The sequence below is a fragment of the Cyprinus carpio genome, chromosome A23, assembly GCF_018340385.1.
Source record: "Cyprinus carpio isolate SPL01 chromosome A23, ASM1834038v1, whole genome shotgun sequence".
Lineage (NCBI taxonomy): Eukaryota > Metazoa > Chordata > Actinopteri > Cypriniformes > Cyprinidae > Cyprinus > Cyprinus carpio.
The window spans coordinates 10,514,816-10,540,428 of NC_056594.1; the positions used below are offsets into that span (position 1 = coordinate 10,514,816).

Genomic DNA, 25,613 nt, shown 5'->3' on the forward strand with positions numbered 1-25,613 from the left:
ATCCTGACATAATAGACAACACGTTTCTAAACATGGCAACAAAATCAGCAACAATAGGGTAAATAAAACTGGTAAATGGTCAGAACAACCATATTAATTATGTATGTCCCAGTGCATGCCCAAGGACACATTCGTAGACATTCCCTTTTATTGTTAAATTTAGTACTTATTTCCAGTTTTCCTGCTTGGCACATTTCCAGAAGGCCAGCAAGATTTTCATTTGAAGTTTGGTCCCATTGGAAGTCCCTTAATATTTCATACATCTATTCCAGCCACTAACTAATTACCCCAATACAGTGTCAAGCCCTACAGTACAGAGCGGGAGATGAAACTGTGTTTTAGAATGAGTGAAGGGGGATGGAGGAACACATCACTGTACTTTGAGATTTGAGCTGAAGGGCTGTTGTGACGTGCACAAGATCTGTGGTTTGCTTTAGAATCACGTACATCTATACTCTCTTGTGTAAACTTTAGTGCAGTTATGTCGGGTTTTTCTCTATGATGCTTCATCTTTTGAACGTTTCACATAAGAATTTGTATATCATTGCAGTTTGTATAAACACTTTCACAATTTATGCTGTAAAAATTAGGTTTTAATAGAACTTGAATTAATAAATCATTCAAGGCAATAGTTTGCATTTCTTTTTGCGTATATAATTTGACTGAGCGTAATGTAACATTCTCATGATGTAAAATCAGTCATAAATGATCATACAGGAAACTAAGAAAATTAATCCTGGCATACAGTACTACAACTAAAATCTAAATGTGTCAACAAAATCAACAGTGTAAATAAAACTGGCAAATGGTCATTAAAACCCTATTAATTGTGTATGTCCTAGTGCATGCTGGGAAGAGGGTGCATGGGCCATACTACAAAGCTTTTTTTTTTTTTTTTTTCCATGTTAGAAAGAGCAGGAGCAAGCGAGTGAAACAGAGAAGAGAGCGGGGACAAGGGATGGAGTGAACAAAGCAGAAGGTTAAAAGTGAAGGATGAAGGAGAGAGAAAAAAAACACCTGAAATGATTTAAGTAGATGGTACCAACAAAAAAACGCTCTGCATCAGTGCAGCAGTCTCTACACATTAGTAAAAAAAAACAAAAACAACAGGTACTCTGCAAAAAATGATTCATAGATCTACTAAATTATGCATTAAATAATAATGACAAACCTATTTGTCCTCAAAAAAGGTAAATAAAGCATTATTATTCATACTCAAATGCTTTGGAGATTGACAACATGAAACATGTATCACAATGGAAAAGCTAGCATTTAAATGCATTATTTGTGTTCTTTAGTTGTTAGAAGTAAACTGAAAAAAAAAATATCCCATTGGTAAAAAGCATGTACCATTGGTAAGTTTGTCATTATTATTTAATGCATAATTTAGCTGATCTATGAATCATTTTTTGCAGAGTACCTGTTTTTTTGTTGTTGTTTTTTTTGCTAATGTGTAGAGAAGTCAAAGCATTTAAAACAACAAGTGCTGCACTGATGCAGAGCGGTTTTTTGTTGGTACCATCTACTTAAATCATTTCAGGTGCTTTTTTCTCTCTCTCTCCTTCATCCTTCACTTTTAACCTTCTACTTTGTTCACTCCATCCCTTGTCCCCACTGTCTTCTCTCTTACATTTGCTTGTTCCTGCTCTTTCTCTGTCTTTTTCCCTCTGATTCTCCCAGGAGCCCAACTGACCTAATTCTCCTCCGAAGACATGGCTGCACTCGCATGGGCGTGCAACGCTGTTTCTCACACTCACATCTTCCATATCCCAGATTCACCTCACGTTATGAAAAAAAAAACAATATTTTTATTTCATCAGCTGCAGTAGATTCATGCAATGTCCTCATTAAACTACCATGAAAGCCATTTTTTTTCACAGCAACTTTAGCGTGGTGTTAGCAGCTTAGAAGTTTGTTGAGTTTACTTCCTCAGTGGACCCATTACTCTTGTTTGTTGCCAAGGTCTTCATTAGCTTGAAGACCCTTCTGATAGGAAAGGTCTGATTAATGAAGATTAAAGCAGTGGTTCTAATTTGGTGGGCCACTCACAAACCAAAATGGGTCACAAGTCTGTTCTGATTGGACAGCAAAATAAATAAGCTTAGTTACTTTGAAAATGTGTCTTATGTTGTGTATCTTTCTTTCTTCTGAATTTTGATTTGATATTGAAAAACAAGAAAACAGCACCTTTTTCATTTCTTCAGAAAATAAAAAATAAATTGAAAAACAACAATTAAGCTTGATTTTTCTTTTTTCCATTCTAAATTTTCTACTTAACGCATAAATGAAAAATCAAGCCGAATCTTTGTTTTTCAATTATTTTGAAAAAAAAAATGAAAAAGGCACAGTTTTCTCGGTTTTCTATTTCCAATATTAAATCAAAAATCAAATGAATGAATGCCGGGGGTTTTCAAACTTTTTTTGAACCTCCTTACATATATAATATTTACTAAAGTACCCCCTGAGATTTCAAGTTATTATTTAAAATTCAGTAAGCCAATTATAGCCTTCATGGTTCTCTGATGTTGATTAATGGTCACATGACATATTTTTTAAATTTTAAAATGTATACAAATGGCTGCATGTACAGTATATAGGAAATATTATTTGTTATTATTATTTTAACTTTAATTATAAAAATGAAGATATACATATATTACTGTTGTAAATTACAATTTTTATGTAAAATCTTATTATAGGCCCAATCATTATTTTATTTTACACTGCAAGATACAGTACTGTTTATGTCTTAAATTATTCAAATTCAAACATTCATCACAAAATTTCTACATTTCTCAGTAGAAATGTGGTAGAATCTCAGCTTTTCATTAGTTAAGCCATTTAATTTGAGAAGTATCAATGTGGCATTGCAAAACAGTGCTAAAGTAATGTATTTTTACTGACAATATTTCCACAAAAAAAGACGTGTTTTCTCTGACGGTTGTTTTGAATCAGAACAAGCCATGTCAGATTCAGGACTTAATGACTCTTTTAAATCTCTCATATTCAATGAATTGTTCAAATCTTTTTAAATAATCGAGTTTGAAACGATTGGAGCGGTTCCAGCGTAGGTGACTTAGTTAATTGAATCAGTTGGGCGGTTCCTCCAAACTGCACAGAGACAACTCACCCAAGATAAACATCAGCATGCTGAACAGTCTCAGGACAGTGAATACCATGGTCATACCTTGTTAGTTGTGTAAGATTAACAGAAGTATGCAGAACATGTATTAAAATTATTACCTTCCAGTCCGGAAAATTAAGCTGCTCTCCATGTTGAATACAACATAAACATAAATTAATGAATGTGTATTAAGGTGAGATGACAGCAAGTAGGCAGAAACCAGTCAAAGCACTCCATTAATATGACAAACTGCAGCCCAAAATACATTTTAGAGGGTTTTAGTGCGAGAATCATTGTGCATTATGATGGATGTGATTGTTTGTCGCATGGAGACTGTAATATTGCATCTTATATTTTGCATAATGATCTTAAATACTTTTTATTGTTGGACTGTAAGATATATTGTCTCATCATATATGTGCTGGTGTGTAATGTAAAACCAGTAGAGATGAGTTGAGAATTGGTGAGAGTAAAAGTTTATAGCGTGTGCAGATGTGTCACTTCTATAGGAAACATGGGACTGCAGATGCTCATTTTGACCATTTTGAGATCATTCTCAAACTCAAATATATGTTGTCATTATGTCTGACATATACAGTATTTGACCTGCAAACTTTGCGGGTGTTTTAAGGTATTTCTGTATACCTTAAAAAAATACCTTTTAAAAAAATTTGTGATTGTGAACAATGAATGACATAACAGTTTTTTAACTGGCTGCGTGCATAACAGATGCTCACCATTTCTGTTGCTAAATTTGGCTTGTAGTCGTGAAGTCGTGGCCTAATGGTTAGAGAGTTTGACTCCTAACCCCAAGGCTGTGGGTTTGAGTCTCGGGCTGGCAATATGACTAAGGTGCCCTTGAGCAAGGCACCGAACCCCCAACTGTTCCCCGGGCGCCGCAGCATAAATGGCTGCCCACTGCTCCGAATCACGGTTAACGGTGTGTGTGTGTGTGTGTGTGTGTGTGTGTGTGTGTTCACTGCTGTGTGTGTGCACTTTGGATGGGTTAAATGCAGAGCACGAATTCTGAGTATGGGTCACCATACTTGGCTGTATGTCACGTCACTTAATTTTTTTTTATTTTTTTTGTATAACAATGTTAAACACAAAGCCTTTGTACATTGCTGATATAAATCTGAAAATTTTATCATTCCAGGTTGCGCCTTTATTCACTCTTTTCTTCATGTGTGTTCTTTCCACTTTTACATTTGAAAACAGAGGCTGAGCTGGAAGAGGGGGGAGCTGGGTAAATGAACAATAGTGTAAAGGATCAAAGCTTCATTAGAATAGAGAGATATAGTGTGGAGACCAAATGTTTTGAGTACAATCATCAATTGGGGATTGAGAGGAAAATTATATACTACAGCTTTTGTAATGGTTGATTTGACATGAAAATAACAAAGTAGTATGGAGTGGTGGAGGCTTTTTTCAAACAAAATCTTGAACAGTCTGCAATGTTAGTTTAGCATCACAGCTGGTGAAAGAAAGCGCCAGAAGGATGTGTGTGTGTGTGTGTGTGTGTGTGTGTGTACTTGCACATACGCAATTATCAATCAACCTAGACATTATGCAGCAGAGAAGGTTCTTAGAAACAAATCAATAATTATTACACTATAGATTTTTCCTTTCCAACACTGAATTTATCAGCTGACAGGTCCATTTAAAGGAATAGTTCACCCCAAAATGAAAATTTACTCACCCTCAGGCCGTCTAAGAAGTAGATGAGTTTGTTCCTTCATCATAAGAGATTTGAAGAAATTTAACATATCACTTGCTCACTCTGCAGTGAAAAGCTGCTGTAAGAAAGAGAGTCCAAACTACTGATAAAAACATCAAAATAATCCACAAGTAATCCATAGGACTCCAGTCCATCAATTAACGTCTTATGAAGTGAAAAGCTGCGCGTTTGTAAGAAACAAATCCATCATTAAAGCGTAAGTTTCTGGGCAAAATACTAATCCATAATCCTTAATAACATTTTCTCAAAGTAAAAAAAAAAAAAAACATCTATGATCCAATTGTGAGAAAGTGATGTAATTCTAAATTTCTCCAAATCTGAATGAAAAGTTGAATGCAATATTTATATGAATTAAGTATGATCAACCATGACATGTAGGTAAATTCTGCATTTTTCTTCCATCTAGCAATTAAAGGTGGAAGCAGCACCTTCCTGTTTTTATGGTTCTGCAAGCTGTTCCTTGCTGTAGGGTAGCACATGCAGCCTTGCATAACGTTAGAAACATGTAGGTAAGGTTTATTTTGAAAGGAATGATCTGGGTTTAACAAGTTCAGTTTTATCAACAGCATTTGTGGCATACTGTCGATTACCACAGACAATTTTTACTCATCCCTCAGCTTGTAAAATGGGTCTAAATTGTTTTCAGTGGTAATTGACAGTATGTCACAGATATTTCCGATAGAGCTTAACTTACACGGAACCAGAAACTTTCATTTAACAAGGTGCCTGATCGAATCAATCTGACCTTTACAGTTTGTGCGACACATTTCAGTGAGGTTTGTTTTGTGAACCTGTCGGAATGTAATGCAAGCTATGCAAAGAGGCTGTTATTGACTAAAACAACTATATTGGGCCTGACAGCAAACCCACAACCCACAAGTAAGCATTGTTACTCATGTCACATTTGAAATGAGCATTTACATAGATGCAAAAAAAAAAAAAAAAAAAAAGACCCATTAAAATGAATATTTTGGGTAAAAACAGTTTAAGCACTGTCAACAGCGTGGCAGGCTGTCAAATATCACAGAATTTTTTTTGGATTGTTTTTTCAGTTAGTTTTTCAGTTTAGAAACAGTGTTATAGTATTTATTCATATTTTGAATGTACCAAGTTTTTTTTTTTTCAATTTAACTTCCAAAAAAAAATTTAATATTTCTATTACTTTTAGTTTATTTTTATTTCAGTTTAAGTTTTTTATATAATTTTAATGCTTCAACTTTTTATTTAACATAACAATTTATTTCATTTAGCTGCCAAAACAACATTTGCAATTATTTAGTTTAAATTTAAGTTTAGGTTTTTCATCTAATATTTAGATTCTATTTTTTCAATTACAGAAAAATATATATTTGTAATACTTTTAGAATGCACTATGAATTTAACAATTTCCATATTGATGCTTATTTTTTTTTAAATCCGTCTTTAAATCTGTGTTCTTGTCTTACCCTAATTCATACGATAAGCTTGCAATATTGGTTTAGCTACATTTTCAAGTAATCAGGTTAGATAACATCATTTGTCCTTGCTTGTTTATGTCATGTTTGCAAGTAAAGTAAAAATATCCAGGCTATTATAATGGCAGATATGTTACTTGCTCAAATTAAATATTCTTTCAGAAATATGCCTTGTAGGACTTTCTTCTTAATGTCAGTGGTGAAGAACGACAGATTCACATGAACTAATAAAATGTCGAACACAACTGCCAAAAAACACAACTTCACAAGTGTTTGACAATTCATGTTTAAGCCACAGAGGGCGATAGAGAGGCCAAAGTTTTGTTGTCAGCCATTAACATTTAGTCAGGTGCTGTGTAGTCTCAGCCTCAGATGTCACGCTCACGGACCGTTGGCTAAACGTCTGATGCATATGGGACACAAAACTGGAAACACTTCAGGAGTGTTGAAGTCGTCATCGGATTGGTTGAATTATACAGGATTGCCACGAGACGTGTGCGTTGCGTTCTTTAATGCTCCACATGGAAACAAAGATAGTGGCCCCAAACCCCCTCACGAAAAAAGAAAGCTGCCGTGTTTACATCTGTGATGACGAGCGCTTATCAGGATCAACTAAACACTGGATTTTCAAAAGTGAAATATTTAAAGTTTGCGGGATAGAATCTTTAAAATATGTCAGAGAGTTTTACACACCGGTCTGTTATTGTGGGGACATTTCCACACCTCGAAACGTGACGCTGAACGAAACGAACTGTTATTGGTTGTTTGAAATGTCGGTCAATCGGCCTGATGGGTGGGCCTTGGCCAATGAAAGCTGCTATGAATTCCAGACCTTCAGTCTGAAGATATGGCTATGCGAGACTAGGTGCTGTGTGATTTTCTTAGACTTTACAAAGTGCATTACTAGGAACAGCTTATTGCTTGGGACAAAAGTGTGGGACAAAATGAAATGTCAAAATACCTAACATTGTGAACCTAAGGGGAAAAAATAATAAAAATTTAAAATGTACGGTCTGACCCCATTATTACTCTCATCATGCTGAAAATTTGGATATGTGGGTGGTTTTAATTTCTGGGTTGCACAAATCCCCCTATTGCTAACATAATCATTAGAATTTAAAACCATCAGTGACCTTGTGTCTGTCTGTGCCTGAAAGTGTGTGTATGTGTGTAGGGGCGTGTTTTGTGTGTGTTCACTTGAGTAAGCACATCTCAGACCAAAACACTGAGCAACCCAAAGGTTTGTGCATAAAGCTGAATTAAAATCACAGTTAGTAAGCAAGTGCATCTTTTTCTCATTATGGCATTTAAGCGTGAGTTACCGCGCTGCCTTTCAGCGCTAATCCACTCAATGCTAATGCATAATTCATAAACAATAGTAAGTGAATGCATATTCCTCCTAACTCTCTATCACAACCCATTTTTTCTCAATTCATCGAATGTAAATCTGCCAATCCAGAATGAGAATGTTTTATTCTTCTTCTATCCTTCCCGTGTTTGTATCTCAGTTTTGGACTGAGATACAAAATTGATTTTTGCTTCAGTCAATTGCCGCTTTTATCCGCAGGTGTCTATTGACCAAAGGTTATACACACCAGCTCCTGTTTTAGCTCCACTGTCTTCCCATTGGGAGATATAAAGTATCTATAGCTGAAGAACAGCCTGTAGGGAAACAGAGAAAGGTAATGATGCGGATGTCTTGTATGTGGCCCCGGCTGTGCAAGACCCCAGGGACCTCATTTAGATTCTGCTAGGACACAGGCATCTGTGTTAAAAAAGCAGCAGAATTGCCAAAAGAAGGGTCTCATGAAGAGCCCTTTTAACCGCAGCTGCCAGCATGCTTTAAAAACTCGTTATACAGCAAACCGGAGAAATAGTCGCATCTCCTGCTGTACCAGGCAGGCGACAAGCTCGTCTTCTAGCTTTAAATGTCTTCGGTTATATTTGATTTTCGCTAATAGGTTTATTAATGTAACTTAAAAAAGTTTTTTGTTGCAAAGAAGTGGGACCTATTTGCAGCTCTGGGTTTCTGCTGCTAAGCAAGTGGTATGAGCATCATTTCATAGAAATCCATTTACAAGGCTTCATTTGTGCTTGTTCTGGAGCTTGGTTTTATAATATGTCCATAATTCTGACAAAAAAAAAAAAAAAAAAAACACCCAGCGTTCCTCCTGTAGACTGATGTTGTAAATTTATGTTGTACCCTAAAAAGGCGGGTGTAAATTCTTTTCTGCTCTGTTGTTGCTTGCAGACAGTAAAGTGATGAGGGAACTATGAACTATGTGGAGATCGCTGATTATAATTGGGCAGAGGGTTCGCTCATGCAGCGAGCAGGCAAACGGCTTAAAAAAGGAAATCCAACATTTGCATTGGCTTCTCAGAGGTATTAGAGAATACAGCGAGCAGCAGGAGTCCCTCATTATATTGTGGCAAAACCACAATGAAATCAATTTGTGTCATAATAAGTAACGATTCCACTTAATATTAAAGACAATAGGAGCTGAGTGAAGACTCAGACAGGAAGACGAATGAAAGCTTTGATGGTTTCTGTCTTTCTAATGAATAAAATATGTCCTCCCACAGTCTTGTTGTACCTGTGGTATTTTAACACAATGAGTTCCTCTCCTCTGCCTACACGAGTCTCAAAATACCATTATGGATACTTTAACATTTCTCATGAATCATTAAACTGATTTTTACAGTACATTTAGAATTTTCATTTTAGATTTCTTTCCCTTTCCACTTGAATATGACAAACATGTCAGTGGCATGTGGTAGAGGTTTTTTTTTTCTAGCTCCGTAATGCAGTTTTCACTTTAAAGACATATGGAACATCTTTTTTTTTTTTTTTTTTGTAAGCAATATTTTTCTATATGCATATTAATTATTAAAAAAAAATAAAAAATAGTATGTCCCTGTAGCTTTGAATAGTAAAACATGGTTATAACAATTCCAAGGTGGATTTGATTCCCAGGGACAAATGTACAAGTAAAATTTATATCTTGAATAGTCCTTACGCATGCCAAATTCATTATAAAAAATAAAAATATCAAAACCAAATCACAATGAAGTATCATTAAAAATGTAAATTATGTTGTCATGTTGTTCTAAGTCTATGACTCTTCTCCTTTGGAAAGCAAAACACAATATTTAGAAAAATGTCTTTAGTCAATGAAATCTAGTGCAAACTAGTGTTTTATTTTTATTTTATTTATTACACCATTGACTTTCATTTTATGGACAGTTGAACCATTTCTCAAATTATCTTCTTTTTTTCCCCACAGACATCAGGTTTGGAACAAAATGAGAGTGAGTAAATGAAAACAAATTGTACATCTTTGGGTGAAATATCCCTGTTTTTGACAGTGTTATCAGCCAGTCAAAGTTTCGTGACCATGCTTTCTGTCCTTATCTTCCTCTACTGTACTGTTGATTATTTTCTCATTGAAATCTCCTCCTTCATAGAAAACACCCCTGCTAAACATTTGTGTGTCACAAATGGTGCATTTTCCCAGTTCTTTTCAATCTATTCTCCTTCCTTTTTGTGTTCCCTGTGTATTAACCTATGTCCACTTAAGCTCAGGGATATGGAACTCATTCTGGTCATGTACATAATCATGTACAACCTACAGAAATGGGCAAAATCTACATCCATGTCTTTGGCATCAGTCCTGGTAAATTCAAAGCATTCCACCTGAAGGGTAACAGATTGATTTAATCCAGGCCTACGCTGCCCTTCCTGTACGGAAGCTGTCTTTTTACTTCAGCTCCAGATTTCTGAGGCTCCCTCCTGAGGAGCAGACAGTTTGGATGAGCATCTTGTGTATGAATAAGAGCCCTTCCCTCCTCCCTCCACTGATCTGTGGAGCATCCAGCTGCTCCAAGCAGCAGCCCAGCTGGACTCACTCAGCCTGGGTGGGGTTAACACTGCCCCATTTACATTCATGCCAAAGTCCATTCCAAGAATTCACTAGTGAAGTCGGACATGCTATTGATTTTGGAGTCGGTCCAAGTCATGGATGGGTAACTTAAAAATGAATCCAAGGCTGTGTTTACACTTGGTATTAACATCTGTCTCAGGTGATCTGTTAACAAGTGGTCAGGCCAAAAGAGGTCAGTGTGTTTCTGCATGTTGATAAAGCAGAAACAAGTCTAAAAAGTAAAACTTGGGACAAGTTCATTTTGATATCAGGCAAACCAGAGAAGTTATGTATGTTTTAGCAGTAGAAGAATAACATTTTGAAGAATGTTCTGGTCACTTACTCTTTTTCATGCAACTACAGAGCTAGAGTTTCAAGCTTCGAAAGGACTAAAAAAAGCCAGTAAAGGTATCATAAAAGTCATCTGTATGACTCATGAACTATATTCCAAGTTTTCTGAAGTCATATGATGATTTTGTGTGAGGAACAGACTGAAATTTAAAACTTCACCAACAAAAATCCACCCTAGTTAAAACTTCACCAACAAAAATCCACCCTAGTTCTCTTAGCCATGCTCATGAGAGAAGTTGTGATGTCCAATTCGTGAGCTACTTTTTTTTTAGTCAGATATTTTGAGGGAATCATTTGATTCAGTTTGGATTAAATTAATTTGCATTTTTGAATGAGTTATTCTGATTTGGCTACCAAAAGTTTTAGTTTCGATATTTTTATGATCTTAAAGTGCCCCTATTATGCCCCCTATTATTTCTAAGGTTCCTAGTATTGTTTTGGGAGTCTCCTACAATAGGTTTACATGCATGCAAGGTCAAACAACCCTTTCGTTTTCTCAAAATATGCATTTAATATCACCTCATTTTCCAACGATTCTCAAATGATTATTTGAAGCAGTTCTAAGATTTGGTCTCTCTAAACCTCTTCTATGGTCGAGCCTCATTGATTATAACGGATTTTTGTGAGATTGCGATGTTGTAGCAAAAAAAAAAAAAAAAAGCCAAATGATGTGCTAGTGCGACCAACTGAGAAAGTCGCAAAAGAGCGACCAGTGGGAAAGAATGAGTCTACAGCCCGGTATAGCCTATAAACGCGGCATTATGTGGATGCCACTATCAGTGAACAGGGCAAAAATATGTCAAAATGTATAAGGCTAGAGCACCCTCACTGATTTCAGAAGCACCCTCAGTGATTTGATTCAGGAACAGGGCCTGCCTGTATCTGGATTATATATTTCTAAATTAGCCTATATATATATTTACCCCATACATTAAACCGTGTGTAGCGCTGTAACGCAATGTAGCCTACTGTACGTACGAGCGACCATGCATGGTCTTCTCCAATAACGTTTCCATATAGCACACACAGTTATGACAAAATTATATTCCAATATATAATTTCATGATGATAGATTTCCCAGGATTCTGCAATGTCTATTTTAAAATTTTTATTTGTATTAAGTCTCTGCATTGTTCCAAAGACGGCTCTAGTTCTCAACTGAACATGCAGGAGAAGCATCACTAAATTTGGCCAAAGAAAACTTGTTAAAATAATTTTTTTCTACATTAATTTGTGCATTTTTCAAATGTTTATTAAAAGTGCAAAAATTAATTAGCAAAAATCTGAAAAGAAGTCAATATTTTACTTTTTCAGGCAGCATTTTGGGTATACGGTTCTAATTTCGATTTTCAGGATAGCATTTAAAAATACAATAACCATTCTTTTTTTGTTTTTTCCATCATGGTTAAAAAACTAAAAACGGATGGACGCAAAAGTACATGGACCCATCCTACATTTTTTTTTTCCTTTTCAATAATTAGTTTCATTTGGTTGTATGTAAAAGTATGGAAGAAAAAACACTACTTCTGATCTGTCACAAGTGTACTGTTTACATTTCCCTTACAGCACTCTGTAATACAGTTGTTGATTCCATGTGAAAATAGACCCCAAGATGACATATAATTGTAACAAAAAAGCTGAACTGAAGGCAGAATAATTGCTTTACTAATTCGGATGAGTCTTTTCTCAATATTTTCACTTCATCTGAGGCTTGAGCCGAGGCTCTGCCAAATATTGCGCCTAGCGGTGCCAAAATTCTGTTTCAGAACACCAAATGCATAATAAACCCAGCAGGATGATAATGATTATAGTGTTTGTCTGTGAGAGGTGGACATGAACATGGGACTGCATGCTGTAATTTAGCACCAGATTAAGCAAGGAGAAGAAGGGAGGACATCAAACTTCTACGCTCCATGCTGTGACTTTTGAACTTGTTGCTGTGCTGGATTGTGAGGAGGTGTGTGTGCTTGCTTGTGTGTGTGGGAGGGGGTTTGGGTTCAGATGTGTTTGGAGAACAGCACAGCTCCTCTCATCCATCCTGTGGGATTGGATCTGGTGTTTAATGTGTGTGTCTCTGGAGATGAAGATTCATTGCTTTAATAAGAGCAATACAGACAGGAGAAAGAAGAGCGAAGCTTTACAGAGAAGCGTCTTGGGGAAGGCTGATGGTTCAGGGTCTTATGGTTTTTAATGATGGAGGGAGGCATCTGTTGCAAGCTCGTCTTTTAGAAGGCACCCCTGGAGCCTTTTGTCACTGCCTCGTCTTTGTCTTCGTATCTTTCTTGAACTCTGTCTCCAGTGGACCCGTTGCCTTCTGTGAGAATGTTCGAATGCTAATTTTGGACCCAAAGATGGGTGTGTGTATGTAAGGCGTGGGCGTGTGCAAAAATAGCCATTATGAATATGCATGGACCCCAATTAAAACGACATACATTTTTGCCAGGACTGAGCTGAGAAATCACAGGCTCTCAAACAGAGTAATCCTACATCCCACCGCTTCTCATAAAGGAACATTAACAAGTTTCCCTACAAGATAGAATTTTTCCACACCGCAGAGAGAAGGATGTGCGATTCAGTATGTGTTTATGGTGCACCTGAGTCTTGTAACACAGGGCAGATGCACTTGTTGAGTGCAAATAATGAGCGAGAGCTGTCAGATGTGATCCATCGTTCCAGTGCAAGGTTCCCATCAAAACATGCGCATCACTACCCTAATGTAAGCATGTCACCTCCTGTATTTGCATCCATCTCCGGAGGGAATCCACGTTGCTCGTTGTGAACATATCTTTTCAGCACATTCATGCCATACGGAAAGAGTGTTAAAATGTGCCTGTAGGATGGAAGTAGCAGCTCTGGCTCAAAACGTATAACTTCCTCTGCGGTACAGATGGGCCACAGTTGTCAGATAGTCATCCCCCAATGACTAGTCTTATTTATTTAATTTTGTTTTTTCATTTAAAAAATATTTAAAGCTACAGTGCATTTTTTGGCCCTCTTGTGGTTGAGGCATAGAAATACAAAACACTTGCTGAGGAACATTGTTTTGGTTAGTTCATGAGTTTCGGCATTGCTATTCTTTGTGGATGAATCTGATGGTTTAAGACGCACCGCTAGTTACAGATGATCGCCTTATCAGTCACTAACAACATCAAAACTCTTCCATTTAATAAAAGACGGATATGTAAAAAAGGTCTTATTAACTCTTTCCCCGCCAATGACTATCCTTTATTTCACTTCTATACACAACCACAACGCACTCGGGGGCGCTATTACACATCTTCTGAACGAGTACAAAACCTCCCGAACAAAAAACACAGGTGAACAGGATGGAAAAACAAGCAATCTCTTATGTCAATAGATGCATATGATAAATAATGCGATCATCAGCAATAGACAGCATATAAATGAAAACTGCATTATGTTATGGTGTAAAAAGTTGATCCAGGAAGGGGTATATGTCTGTGCAAGCTTTGGAGGTGTTGATGGAAGCGATTAAAACTACTTATTCAAAAATGTAGTTTTTGATAAAAAATTTGATTTTCTCACCTTTTTGCTCAAAATTAGAATTTTTTATGAAACCTACCTATATTCAAGTGTTAATAAAGAATGCTTTAAGCTAGAATAAAACTACTGCTTTAAAAGTAGATGCATCTTTATTTTGGTGTATTGCATATTCAAATATTCATACAGCAAAATATACTGTAGGCCATCAAATTTTAGTGAAAATCATAAAATTCAAAATCATTCGGTTTCTGTCCTGCCAGCTCTAAAATATTAATTATTATTGGCTTGCCATTGTGATTTAGGGTAAGGCAAAAACATGCTTTGGAAGATGGTTTTATGATGTACTTTCTCTTTATTTTGTTAAAAATGTTACATAGTGTAGGCCTAAAAATGTATTTATTAAAATACTTAAATTTTAATATCTATCTATATATAATTTAATTTTTTTTATTATTCTTAAAGTATTTATTATAAATAAATATTTGGTATAGAATTATTTAAACATTTATAATTTATTTATTTAAAACTGTAATTTATTTTTGTAAATAAATATTTATTTATTTATTATTATAAAATTGTATCTTGCTGCTACTGTACGTAATAAAACCCTCTTGCAAAAGTGGCCACTGCATTTTGAGAAAATTGTGCCATGTACAGAAAGAAAGAGGAGGAAAGAGAGTGGGATTTGGTCTGGGCCAAACTCAAACCCCACAAGCTCTTCAGGCCTTTCATATTTCAGAAGCAACGCACTACCTTCTGTGCCACAGTTCTGACATGAGTGTTACATTTTTAAGTTAGCATGTCAAGTTAAAAATAGTTTAACATTTTGAAACACGTCTGGAGAGCCGGGAGTTCCGTTTCATTCTGTTGTGCCCCACTTAGTTAAATTTGAACACAAGAAGACATTTTATGTAAAGGACCCTTGGGAAATGTATCTGACTGGGGTCAAGTGAACCCGAAACCAGACGACTCGGGAAATGAGTCGGTCTTGAAAATATGCCTACTTTTCATTTGCTTTCTAAAAAAATCTGTCCATTGTAGTTTCTTATATTCTATTAATGGGTGAGCATGTTTTTGTTATTGTTGCGACCTGCATATGAAATATTATCAAGTCAAAATTTAGCTACAACACCACAACAATGTTCTCATCTTGACAACACCTTAATTTAAACAGAAGCCCTATGACTAGTAGTGCGCTCTTGTAACATGTTTTTTGGGTGTCATATTTTATTTATTGAAATGTGGAAATGTTCTAACAGGCCTGTCACATACAAATCATCACGGCACAATTTCATTTTAACTGACTGTTACTGAGTTGTTTGTGTGGTACCAGAAGGCAGGTAACAGAAATAGCTATGCAAATATAACAAACATGATATCTCAGAAGTACGAGTAAAAATGCCATGTTGACTTTGCTGTAGGGTGAACAGCTGTCAAGCACAAGCCTGGAAGTGCCTCGATGGTTTTAATTTCTTCACTGCCTTTTCTAAGCAGACAAAACAATATTCCAGTTCATTGCTTCATATCGGATATTCAGTGTGAAATCAGCATAGTCCTACATAGTGTTCCGGTTATGTAATATTTCACTTGTTCCCGACCTCTCCTACTGTATGCCATCCCCTCCCTTGCATGGATCCATGTGAGGGATTAGGGATTAGGGGCAGGAGCCGGAGCTGGATTACACAGCTAACAGACCAGCTCTCTCTTCTGATAAAGATGCTGTCACTCTCTTCACGCTCTTCCTCACTGATACCATCAGTCCTAAAGGTCTTCTTTTTCTCTCAACCATCTGTTGAATTATTTTCACTTGAGCATTATATTTCTGATCTTGTCATTGTGTAATACATCAGAAAATTCTTTAGAATGTAACACAAAGAGAGATTTCAGTTTCTTTTAGCAATTAAAGCAAAATTGGGTTCTTTGGAGTGCAAACTCTTATTTCTTACTATCCAACCAACCAACCAACCATCCAACCAACTATCTATCTATCTATCTATCTATCTATCTATCTATCTATCTGTCTATCTAATATGCAAGGTGTGTGTGTGTGTGTGTGTGTGTGTGTGTGTGTGTATTTGACAATTTTATGTGATGTTGCATTTTTAATAGGGACAAAAGCATGCTGTTTATTATTATGCAAATATGGGAAATATAAGTTTATTATTAACTAACAAAACTAAAATTTGGTCCCAAACTAGCTAGCCACTAGTGAGAGACAACTTAATGTAGGCAAAATCTGCACTGTGCACTTACAACCCTAATACATTATCGATTTTTGTTTATTAAATCACTTGTTTATTTATGCTTATTGCTAGAACATAATGAATCACACAAATCAGCACTGTATGCTATATTCAGATGTCCCAAATTAAAAAAAAAAAAATCTATATTTTTGGAAAATTAACTGGAACTATTGGACATTATTCATCCAACATGTGCAGAACAATTTCTGTGTAAAACATTATTGTGAAACAATCCATTCCATTACACAGAAATTCATTCTGCTTATGAATAAGACCCACTGATTATAGGACACTTACTGGAAGGGTACAAAATAGATTTGGAAAGTCTTAGGAACTCTTTTTTCTTTCAACAAAGAATTATGATATGTTTTTAGCCCTCAGAAATGTTTTTACGGAAGTCGATTAAATATAATATTACATTTATTTTCCATTCATTTTGGGTTAATGGTGCACCCCCCCCCCCCCCAACTCTTTTAACAAAAAAAAAAAAAAAAAAAACTTTTCAGTCATGTTGAAACAGCATTAAATAGGATTTCACAATTTCTGTGTGGGACCTGTCTTAGTGAGGCTAGTTTGTGAAGACACATGCTCCTCTAGAGTGAATGACATTAGTTTTATTGAGATTGATAGCTGTATGTATATGTGTACGCTTGTTCTCCTCTGGACAGGTGGATGCTGTCATGCCATTTGGGTGCCTTGCTCTGCGAGATGGGCGGTCATACAACAGCCTGTCAGACGTCACTGACAAATATGAGATTGGACAGGTCCTCAAGGCGTAAGTGTGCATAGATCTGCCATTAAAGCCTTAAAAAAGCCAATCTATCAATTATAGACATGATCTCATTAAACTATGATTCAAGATGCATTTCTCCCAATGCATAAGTGTTTGTCACAACAGTGTGCTTATTAAAACATCCGATTTACAACCATAAGGGGTATTTTTTGCAGCATAAAATGCAGCATTCAGAATAATTTCTCTTTGCAGAAAAGAATTTTGCGAGCTGTGCCTGGTAAAGGAACGACAGACGGACAAGGTCTATGTGTGCAAGAAATTCCTCAAGAAGGATGGCAGGAAAGTGCGGAAGGCAGCCAAGAACGAGATCATGATCTTGAAAATGTACGTGGTGACTCAAAAAATCAACAGATGATGTAGGGTTTAGTGAGAGTGCTGATCTGAGAGGACAAAGAGAAAATTTAAAGGGATAGTTCACCCAGAAATCAAAATTCTGCCCTAGTGTCATTTCAAACCTCAAATTCTCTTTAAACTCTGGAGCACTAAATTGAAAATGTAGCAGGGTGAGCTACACCTTTAAGGATGGAGAGGGTAAGAGATGTTGTATGTATCACCGTTGGTGTAATTATTTCTGTCCTTTCTCACTCTTTTTGAAATACTTTTCTCTATTTAATGTGAGATAAAGAAACTATTCAGCTTTTTGCCGTGATGTGTTCATTCCAGGGTCAAACACCCAAACATCCTGCAGCTGATTGATGCATTCGAGACCAGGAAAGAGTTCTTCATCATACAAGAGCTGTGAGTCTGACCTCCGTTTGCCGTGATCAGTCATGTTCCCTTCCCAGTGTCATTCAGTAGGCCAAGGACAATCTCTTTACATCAGAACATCACTCTAGAAAATGCACTTCTTCATATCCACATCTAGCCAGAACTAAGATCTATTAAAACCCTGTCATCTGCTTTTGCATGAATGACATTGACATGCTATTACAGCTATTAAGATTGCAGTAATGAGTTACTATGATAGAAAATATAGTTTCTGGATATTTAGTAATTTATCATTTCCATTTAAAGATCATATTATATTTAACTTGCATGATGCTGGTTGCAAATCTAGTATTCTGCAAATGAATGTGGCAAAGGTTTGTAAAGTTGCATTAAATTAGATGCACATGAAGTCAGATGAAGAATTGCATTCAAATATTATATTGAATATAAATATATAAAATATATAGATATATTAAATATAAATAAAAATTTATTTTGCTAGTAACTAAAGTTATGAATAAATGTCAGATTGTAAAATTTTTAATATTTTCTCAAACTGTTATCATTTAAAAAAAATGCCCCCAAAGTAAACATAATATTTTGTTGAAATCATAACAGTTTGAGTGTGAGGTATTTTATTTGAAATCATAAGAGTTTGAGAAGACATTCTAAGATTTTATTGTTTCAAATTTGTGCACTACTATAAAAGTTGATCACAAAAAAAAGTGCACTACTTTAGGTATTAGCAAAAATGTTCTGATCCAGAATTAAATTTATGACTTAGAAGTAGTTTTAAATTTGATTTAAAATGTAAAATGTAGAACATCCTGTTTTCTCTTTTTTTTGCCTTTTTTTTCTTCCACAGAGCCACAGGTGGAGATGTGTTTGATTGGATCTTAGACCAGGGGAACTACACAGAGAGAGATGCCGCCAATGTGATCCGTCAGGTCTTAGAAGCAGTGGCATACCTTCACTCCCTCAACATAGTCCACAGGAACTTAAAGGTGGGTTTGCAATCATAATATGACATTATTCATCAATGAAAAGTACGTATGTGCAGTCCATATGCATTGTGTATAATTCAATAATGGAGTGCAACAACATATGCATTAAGTAGAATGCAACTGGGCTGATGTATGACATTTGTAATGATACCTTGTATGTTTGCTTCATTTTTATACTTTAATAAACAGTCTGAATGTGTGATTGTAAGGCTGTAACTCGGTGTTAACACATGTTATTGCGTATATGTGTGCTGGGTATTAAAAGATAATCAGCTATATTAATCAAACGCCTAGTCCTCTTTGACTCATAACACTGTACATCCGTAATATTGCAGATGCTCCCTGTGGGTGTCATAAATGTTCAAAACAAATATGAAAGTAATAAACAGTATTGCCACCTCCCGTGGTTCTAATGCTTCATACTAAAGCCATTTAGGTTATGATGCTGTTTGTCATGAGACAACATGTGTTTGTAGTGCCCTCTAGTGCAAGGCAGCAACACGCTGTGCACAATATTAGCATCAGACATTCTCTGTTACATGTATATGTGTATCTCATTTGCTCAAAGCTCATTCTTGTAAGTAATGCATAATTCTGTATTGCCTCCTGGTTGTTGTTTTTTTTTTTTTTTTAGATATAGCATTGATGCATTTCTTTTTAAGGCTTGTGCTTGAAATATCACAGACTCAGATTCATATATTATACGTAGCAGGTCAACAGATTTATCTTTTAAAGACAAAACTCATTCTTCACATTGAGAGGGTGAAGGGTGTGTCCTGTCTGGTCTCTATTGGCCAGCTGAAAGACGAATATCAACATTATTTGGCACACAGCGACCTCTTATTCAGTCATACTTTGGCCTAATGCCATGTTTTTCTTCCTATAAAGTATTGATTTTTGTTTGTTTGTTTCGTTTTTTATCCTGTGCCTTTTATTCTGTCATTTCAGCTGGAGAACTTGATGTACTATAGAGAGAGCAACCACAACAAAGTCGTGTTGCGAGATTTCTACCTGTCCAGATTTGAGAACGGCTCAATCACTGAGCCCTGTGGGACACCCGAGTACCTAGGTATTTATTTATCACATGATCGCTTTATTTACCTATACTTGTATGTGAAGCACTAACCTTCACAACTGTTTCTCATATTTCCTATCAGCTCCTGAAGTGGTGGCTCGTCATCGCTATGGAAGACCAGTCGATTGTTGGGCAGTGGGGGTCATTGTGTACATACTGTAAGTTGGTTTTGAATACACTCTGTTGAGACACAATTGGTTTGTCATCAATTTATATATATATAAAACTATATATATATATATATATATATATATATATATATATATATAATTTTTGTAGGGGATTGGTTTGTCATCAATTTATATATATATATATATATTAAAACTATGGTACATTTTTGTAGGGGAAGTTGTGAAAATTATCCAGCCGGCTTACATAAGTTTTCACAGACTGTGATTGTGTGTTTTGTCGGCTTATTTAGGCTAATAATTTAAAAAAAGCTAAAGACTCGTATGATCAGGATCAAAAATCTCACCTTTCTGAGCAGACATTGATAAACATGTCCCAGCCAGGTTCGTCACTTGTTGCGGTTCCTTTAAACATTCCATTGTGGTCTGCTTATTTACAGCGCGTTTCTGTATTTGGTTGTGTTGTGAGTATTTGCAGCACATGTATTGTCAAACTGATGAAGATGTTTTCTTAATTTGTTGGTGTTTTTTCTATTTGCATGTGTTTTTTCATTTTGCAGCCTGTTTATCTCTCTTGGTCACTGTACATAATACAAATCATACAAATCTCATTTGTAGGTTGTCTGGAAACCCTCCGTTCTATGATGAAACTGAGGAGGAGAACACTGATATGCACAACCGGATAATCTTCTGCCGCATTGTTGCTGGAGAATTTGAATTTGATTCACCATACTGGGATGAAATTTCCCCTGCTGGTACTAATATCAGGATCTGATAAGTTCCTGATCTCATCAAAACTAGTAATAATTAAAATGCCTTTTTTTTAAAGTATTTAATGCTTTAAACCTTCAGTCTCCTTCTCTTTAATGTCATGCAGCAAAAGAGCTCGTCTGCAGACTTATGGAAGTTGACCCAATGCTGAGAATTACTGCACAAGATGCACTTTCGCATGGATGGTAAAGCTATATCCAAATAAACAAACTCAAACACACAGTTGCTTTTTTCAGAGAAAACGTCAACTTAATGTTTTTTTTGTTTTTTTTTTTTGGCCAGGATCGCTGGAAATGGGGCTTTGGAAAAGAATCTGAAGGAAGGAGTCTGTGCTCAATTTGAGAAAAACTTTGCTAAGGCCAAGTGGAGGGTAAGAGGAATCTACACACACAGAAGTCATGTACAACTTGCCAAGTGCTTCTAATGATTGTATTAATCACTCTTCTAGAAAACGGCACAGTAAATAATAGGATAATGGATAAGGACAGTAACTGTAAAGATGGTAATGCCAAATAAAGCTGTTGTTTAATAAAGATTCTGATGATTATTATATTAATGTTTGCTTTTTCCTTGCATGTGATACCCAGGAATTGAAGGTACTGTTGATATTAGCGGGGCAGCCTAGAGGCAGAGATTCTTTTCTCTGTATAACAATCTTTGACTTGGGCAATCATATTTCCTTTGGCATCATACCTAGTGTACGATAATACATGGCTACTGTGTCTCATGGCCTGCCCTGATTCTTCAAGCAGAGATCATTCAGGAAATATGTAGTTCAAGTCTGATTGTTGGAAAGACTCTCACTGTACTTAAGCCTCCCTGTATCTGCACACCAGTAACTAACAAATTTATCACTGCCCAGCTGGTCCCATGCGCATTCAGTCATATGCCGTCTGGCTTTTACTCACAGTGTCCTCAATATTCCAGTTTAAATTCCAGTTAGTCCTTCATTCACTCAGACAAATCTCCAGATTGAATATTCATTGTAGTGTCACATGTATGTGTATGAAAGGTTGTCCCTGTGTTTGTGTGTGTGCCAGAAAGGACCAAAGTGGTCCTTATGAAGAGAGAGAGAGAGAGAGAGAGAGAAGGCAAAGTGATTTGCCCTCAGATGACTTAACGTGAACCTGATTCATTTATTCACATCATGCTTTTGTCGATGACACATACATATCAAAAACATTTCATTCAGGTCAGCAGCCAGTAACAAACACAAATGAGCCAAAAATGGCTCTTATTTTAATTTCATTGTTGGGTTCTGGTGTAATTTTCGGCTGTAATTTGTAGCTGTTTAACAAATGTTGTTTTGATATGCTGGGGAAAAAAATGTGACGAAATTACTTAAATGCCCATCTCCAATGTGTTTGTCTCATGAAAGCGATAGAGATGGAGAACTTCTACCACAGACTGCCATGCTGTTAACAATGCATTTCACCTCCATAGCAAAGAAGACCTCATGTTACTTTATAATTGACTGGGTACTAAGTGTTTTTCTTCATTTCACTTTCAGAAAGCAATTCGCGTCACCACATTCATGCAGCGTCTCCGAGCCTCTGAAATGGGATCTTCTGATGGGGTAGTTGAAGGCCAGGGTGAAGGGGTCAGAGCGGATGGATTAGATGGTAAGGGGATACAAACAGAATCAGGCGGCATTTCTACTGTGAGCATGTCCCATGAGGTGTCCGCCGAAAGCAGACCTGTGGAGAATCAAGAAGGAGAGAAAGCAAGACACCTAAAAGCAGAAGAGAAAGAAGCAGAGACACTTGCCAGATCAAACAGCTCTTTAAAAGTACAAGCAAATGAGCCGAACAAGAAAGAGCCTACCGAAGGCACTTCTGAAAGAAAGGACAAACCATCAACAAGAGCGAGCCAGAAAGCAGCACCCAGCCAGCCTATCAAGACTTCAGACAACCGAGAGAACAATGTCCCCAAGGAGCCAGAGGCCACAACTGTTGGCAATGTCGAGAAGAAATCACCTTTCCCTGATACTCCAAATCGACGAAAAATGGCTGCCAATCTCTCAATGGATCATGGCTCATGTTCTGATGCCAAAACCAGTACATGGTCAGTGGGAAAGGAACCACCTCTTAAATCAGAAGACAAAAAAGACACAGTCCATGATATGGGCGCAAATAGCTGGTGTCAAACACAGCTCCCAGAAGCAGTTGCAGAGAAGCCAGTGGAAGTAGGGGCGACTTGCGAGGTCAATCCTAAGAGCAGAGAGTTCAAGAAAGGACAAGCGGACAAGGGTAGCCAGTCTGTGAAAAACATCCAGTGTACATATGAAGGATTGGGATCTTCAAGTCCGGGCCATGATAAAACGGTATTTGAGCAGGAGCTGCAAGAGATGGTCCATGGTGCATCAGGGTATGGTAGCCCGTACTGTCCAACCTACTCTGTTGGACAGTACGCTGGTTTAGATCCCGGAATTGGAGCCAGTGCGGATTGGCAAATGGATTCTGTAATCGAACAAATTGAGAAGCAAATGGCTGCCGTGTTAGAGAAGATCGAGGGGGACATGCCTTCGTTGCTGGAGCAGATCAGCGACCATCCCGAGACCCTTCCGAGAGCAAAGAGTGCCAGCTCTTCCCCGTCACCCCGATCTCGCTCATACCATCATTCGACCCCACCACCCCTTCCCACCACACCTCGCCCAGCAATGCCTTCTCTACCACACCTGACCCTCCCGCCTCCCTCGTACCCACCACCTTCCCCACCCAGTCACATCCAGGGTCACAGCCATCCAACTGCCAATGATGGTAACAGTGATGGCCAGAAGTCTACAAAGCGGTCTGGCCAATCACCAAGGGGAAGTTTATCAGGAAAAGGGTTGTAAATATGCTAAGAGGGTGTGCTCAAGAATAAAGTAGGTGTGCGATGTAACAAAAAATCTTTGGGATATGGATTATGGATCCATGAGTACAGCATACCTTTTAGGGCTGAACAATGATCTTGTTACTGATTGTATGTGATGGATAAGAAGCTTTTTTATGTGTAAAGAGGAAAGTAACTGAGCAAACTGAAAATAGGGAACACTATTTTGTTTTATTAGAGAAAACAGTTATGGTTATCCCACTATAAATGGTTGTAAATGGTTCTGCTCTACACTACAAGATTATAGCAAACACTATTATGTTTCCTAAATAACAATTCCATACAGTAATTATAATGTAGAGTCTGTGAAGAGTTTGGATACAAGAGTTTATATAACTTGAAAAATTCACCTTTAAATAAACTTGTTCCCTTAAAACAAGTTGGCATCCTGCTCTGTTTTGGAGAACCACTGCGCATTTGCTCTTCACCAGGTACTGACTTTGGAGGGTGTTATTATTTTTGTCACTTCATCTTGGATTTTTGCTCTGAGATAGTGAAGTTGAAGCAGTGCATCTGTGTACTCTCATCAATTATTTACCTTCTTCAATACTTCCAATAAGACTATTTCATTCATCTCTCTTATTTCTATATTCTCGCATTGTACAGCAGTTTCTATAACTCTCTGCCAAACATGTCAGTCTTTCACTGATTGAGAATAATAATGCTCAGAGGGCGATAATAGATCATAACTTTGAGACTACAGTACTTTACAACTATATTCTCTTTCCTGGCCTTTTTTATTTGCTGTTGTATGTTTCCATGTGTCTATTTGATTCTCATTCTCTTACTCTATTTTCTCAATTTATGATGTAAACTAATATATCTTTACATTGTATAGTACTTTTGCTAATATATCCTAAAGTAAGCTCCAATGTCTATATGTAAAGTCCTCGCAAATGTCTGTGAACTGTAACTGTGGCTTCCAACCCCCCATCCCCACCATTATTATTATCTAGATTTTGGTGATGTGAATATTCTTCCAAGTTTATTTTTTTGCACTCTCTACATGACCATTTCAATAAAATTCAGATCAAACCATCTTGTTTTATAGCTTTTTCTTTTGGCATGATCAGTATAAAATGAAATTTGTTGCATAACTAACCTTAAAGTAAATATTACAACTTAAAATGACCTAGCATCAAGTATGCTAAAGTTGCTTAAAATACATTGTGAAAAGGCTAACACAGACACTTTCCATCTATCAAGTTTGCTATCCTAAGTAACGGATGTTTCCAGTTCAGCATGGATATTTCATATGGGGATATTATAATTATAAGTGTTTTGGTTTCACTTTTGACAAGATTTATTTTATTTTTTTTAAATCTTCAGTTCATCAGACTACTAGTTCACTCTCTTCTTAGCACTTTGTCATGTTCCTTTCAATTACAGATATATACTGGGATGTGGCTCATCTTTTCTTCTAGTGAACACAACATTCAACACATGCCTATTTAATGCATTATTACTGTCTGCTACAGATTGCATTTAACTACTTTTTAATACAACACAATGTCTTTTACTTGAGGAGTTCCTTATTGCTTCTATTCCATTACTTCAATCATTGTTTAACAGATTTCCCATTTATTATATCATTTACCTTAGTGTTTACATACACTATGCCTGCTTTTTGTTTGCACAGTCTATTGTCTGAATTGTCAACGTCCTGAAATCTGAGCTTCCTCTAAAGTATTTCAATGGCCTGAAAACCCTGTGTAAGCTTTGAAAATGACAAAAGGGGCAGCAGAGGTGGAAAGAGTACAAAAATATGACACTGGCGAGCTCCAGCAGACTTCTACCCGACAGTCAAAGCGGCATTACGTCACGAAAGTGCGAACTCAGAGGAAGACCGCGAGGGTTTAGGGTTCCATTTGGGACAGGGCCTGCGTGTGGGTCAAGTCTGAGGAGGAGGGGGCGGGTGGAAAAAAA

General features: G+C 36.7%; 1 protein-coding gene across 3 annotated transcripts in view; it reads left to right on the forward strand.

Annotated features, from left to right (window-relative positions):
* Positions 1-24,725, forward strand: part of LOC109110902 (caM kinase-like vesicle-associated protein) — a 34,227-nt gene extending 9,502 nt beyond the window's left edge. The window contains exons 2-13 of one of the 3 annotated variants that reach the window (XM_042713043.1): positions 9,601-9,625; positions 17,003-17,109; positions 17,320-17,451; positions 17,791-17,865; positions 18,701-18,839; positions 19,788-19,908; positions 19,997-20,072; positions 20,661-20,797; positions 20,920-20,998; positions 21,096-21,183; positions 21,401-21,409; positions 22,324-24,725. In XM_042713043.1, the coding sequence (XP_042568977.1) occupies positions 9,620-9,625; positions 17,003-17,109; positions 17,320-17,451; positions 17,791-17,865; positions 18,701-18,839; positions 19,788-19,908; positions 19,997-20,072; positions 20,661-20,797; positions 20,920-20,998; positions 21,096-21,183; positions 21,401-21,409; positions 22,324-23,649 (2,295 nt within the window). In that variant the 5' untranslated portion in view covers positions 9,601-9,619 and the 3' untranslated portion in view covers positions 23,650-24,725. The remainder of the gene's footprint in view (positions 1-9,600; positions 9,626-17,002; positions 17,110-17,319; positions 17,452-17,790; positions 17,866-18,700; positions 18,840-19,787; positions 19,909-19,996; positions 20,073-20,660; positions 20,798-20,919; positions 20,999-21,095; positions 21,184-21,400; positions 21,410-22,323) is intronic. The other 2 variants (XM_042713041.1, XM_042713042.1) reach the window with 2 other exon arrangements.
* Positions 24,726-25,613: the final 888 nt, after the last annotated feature.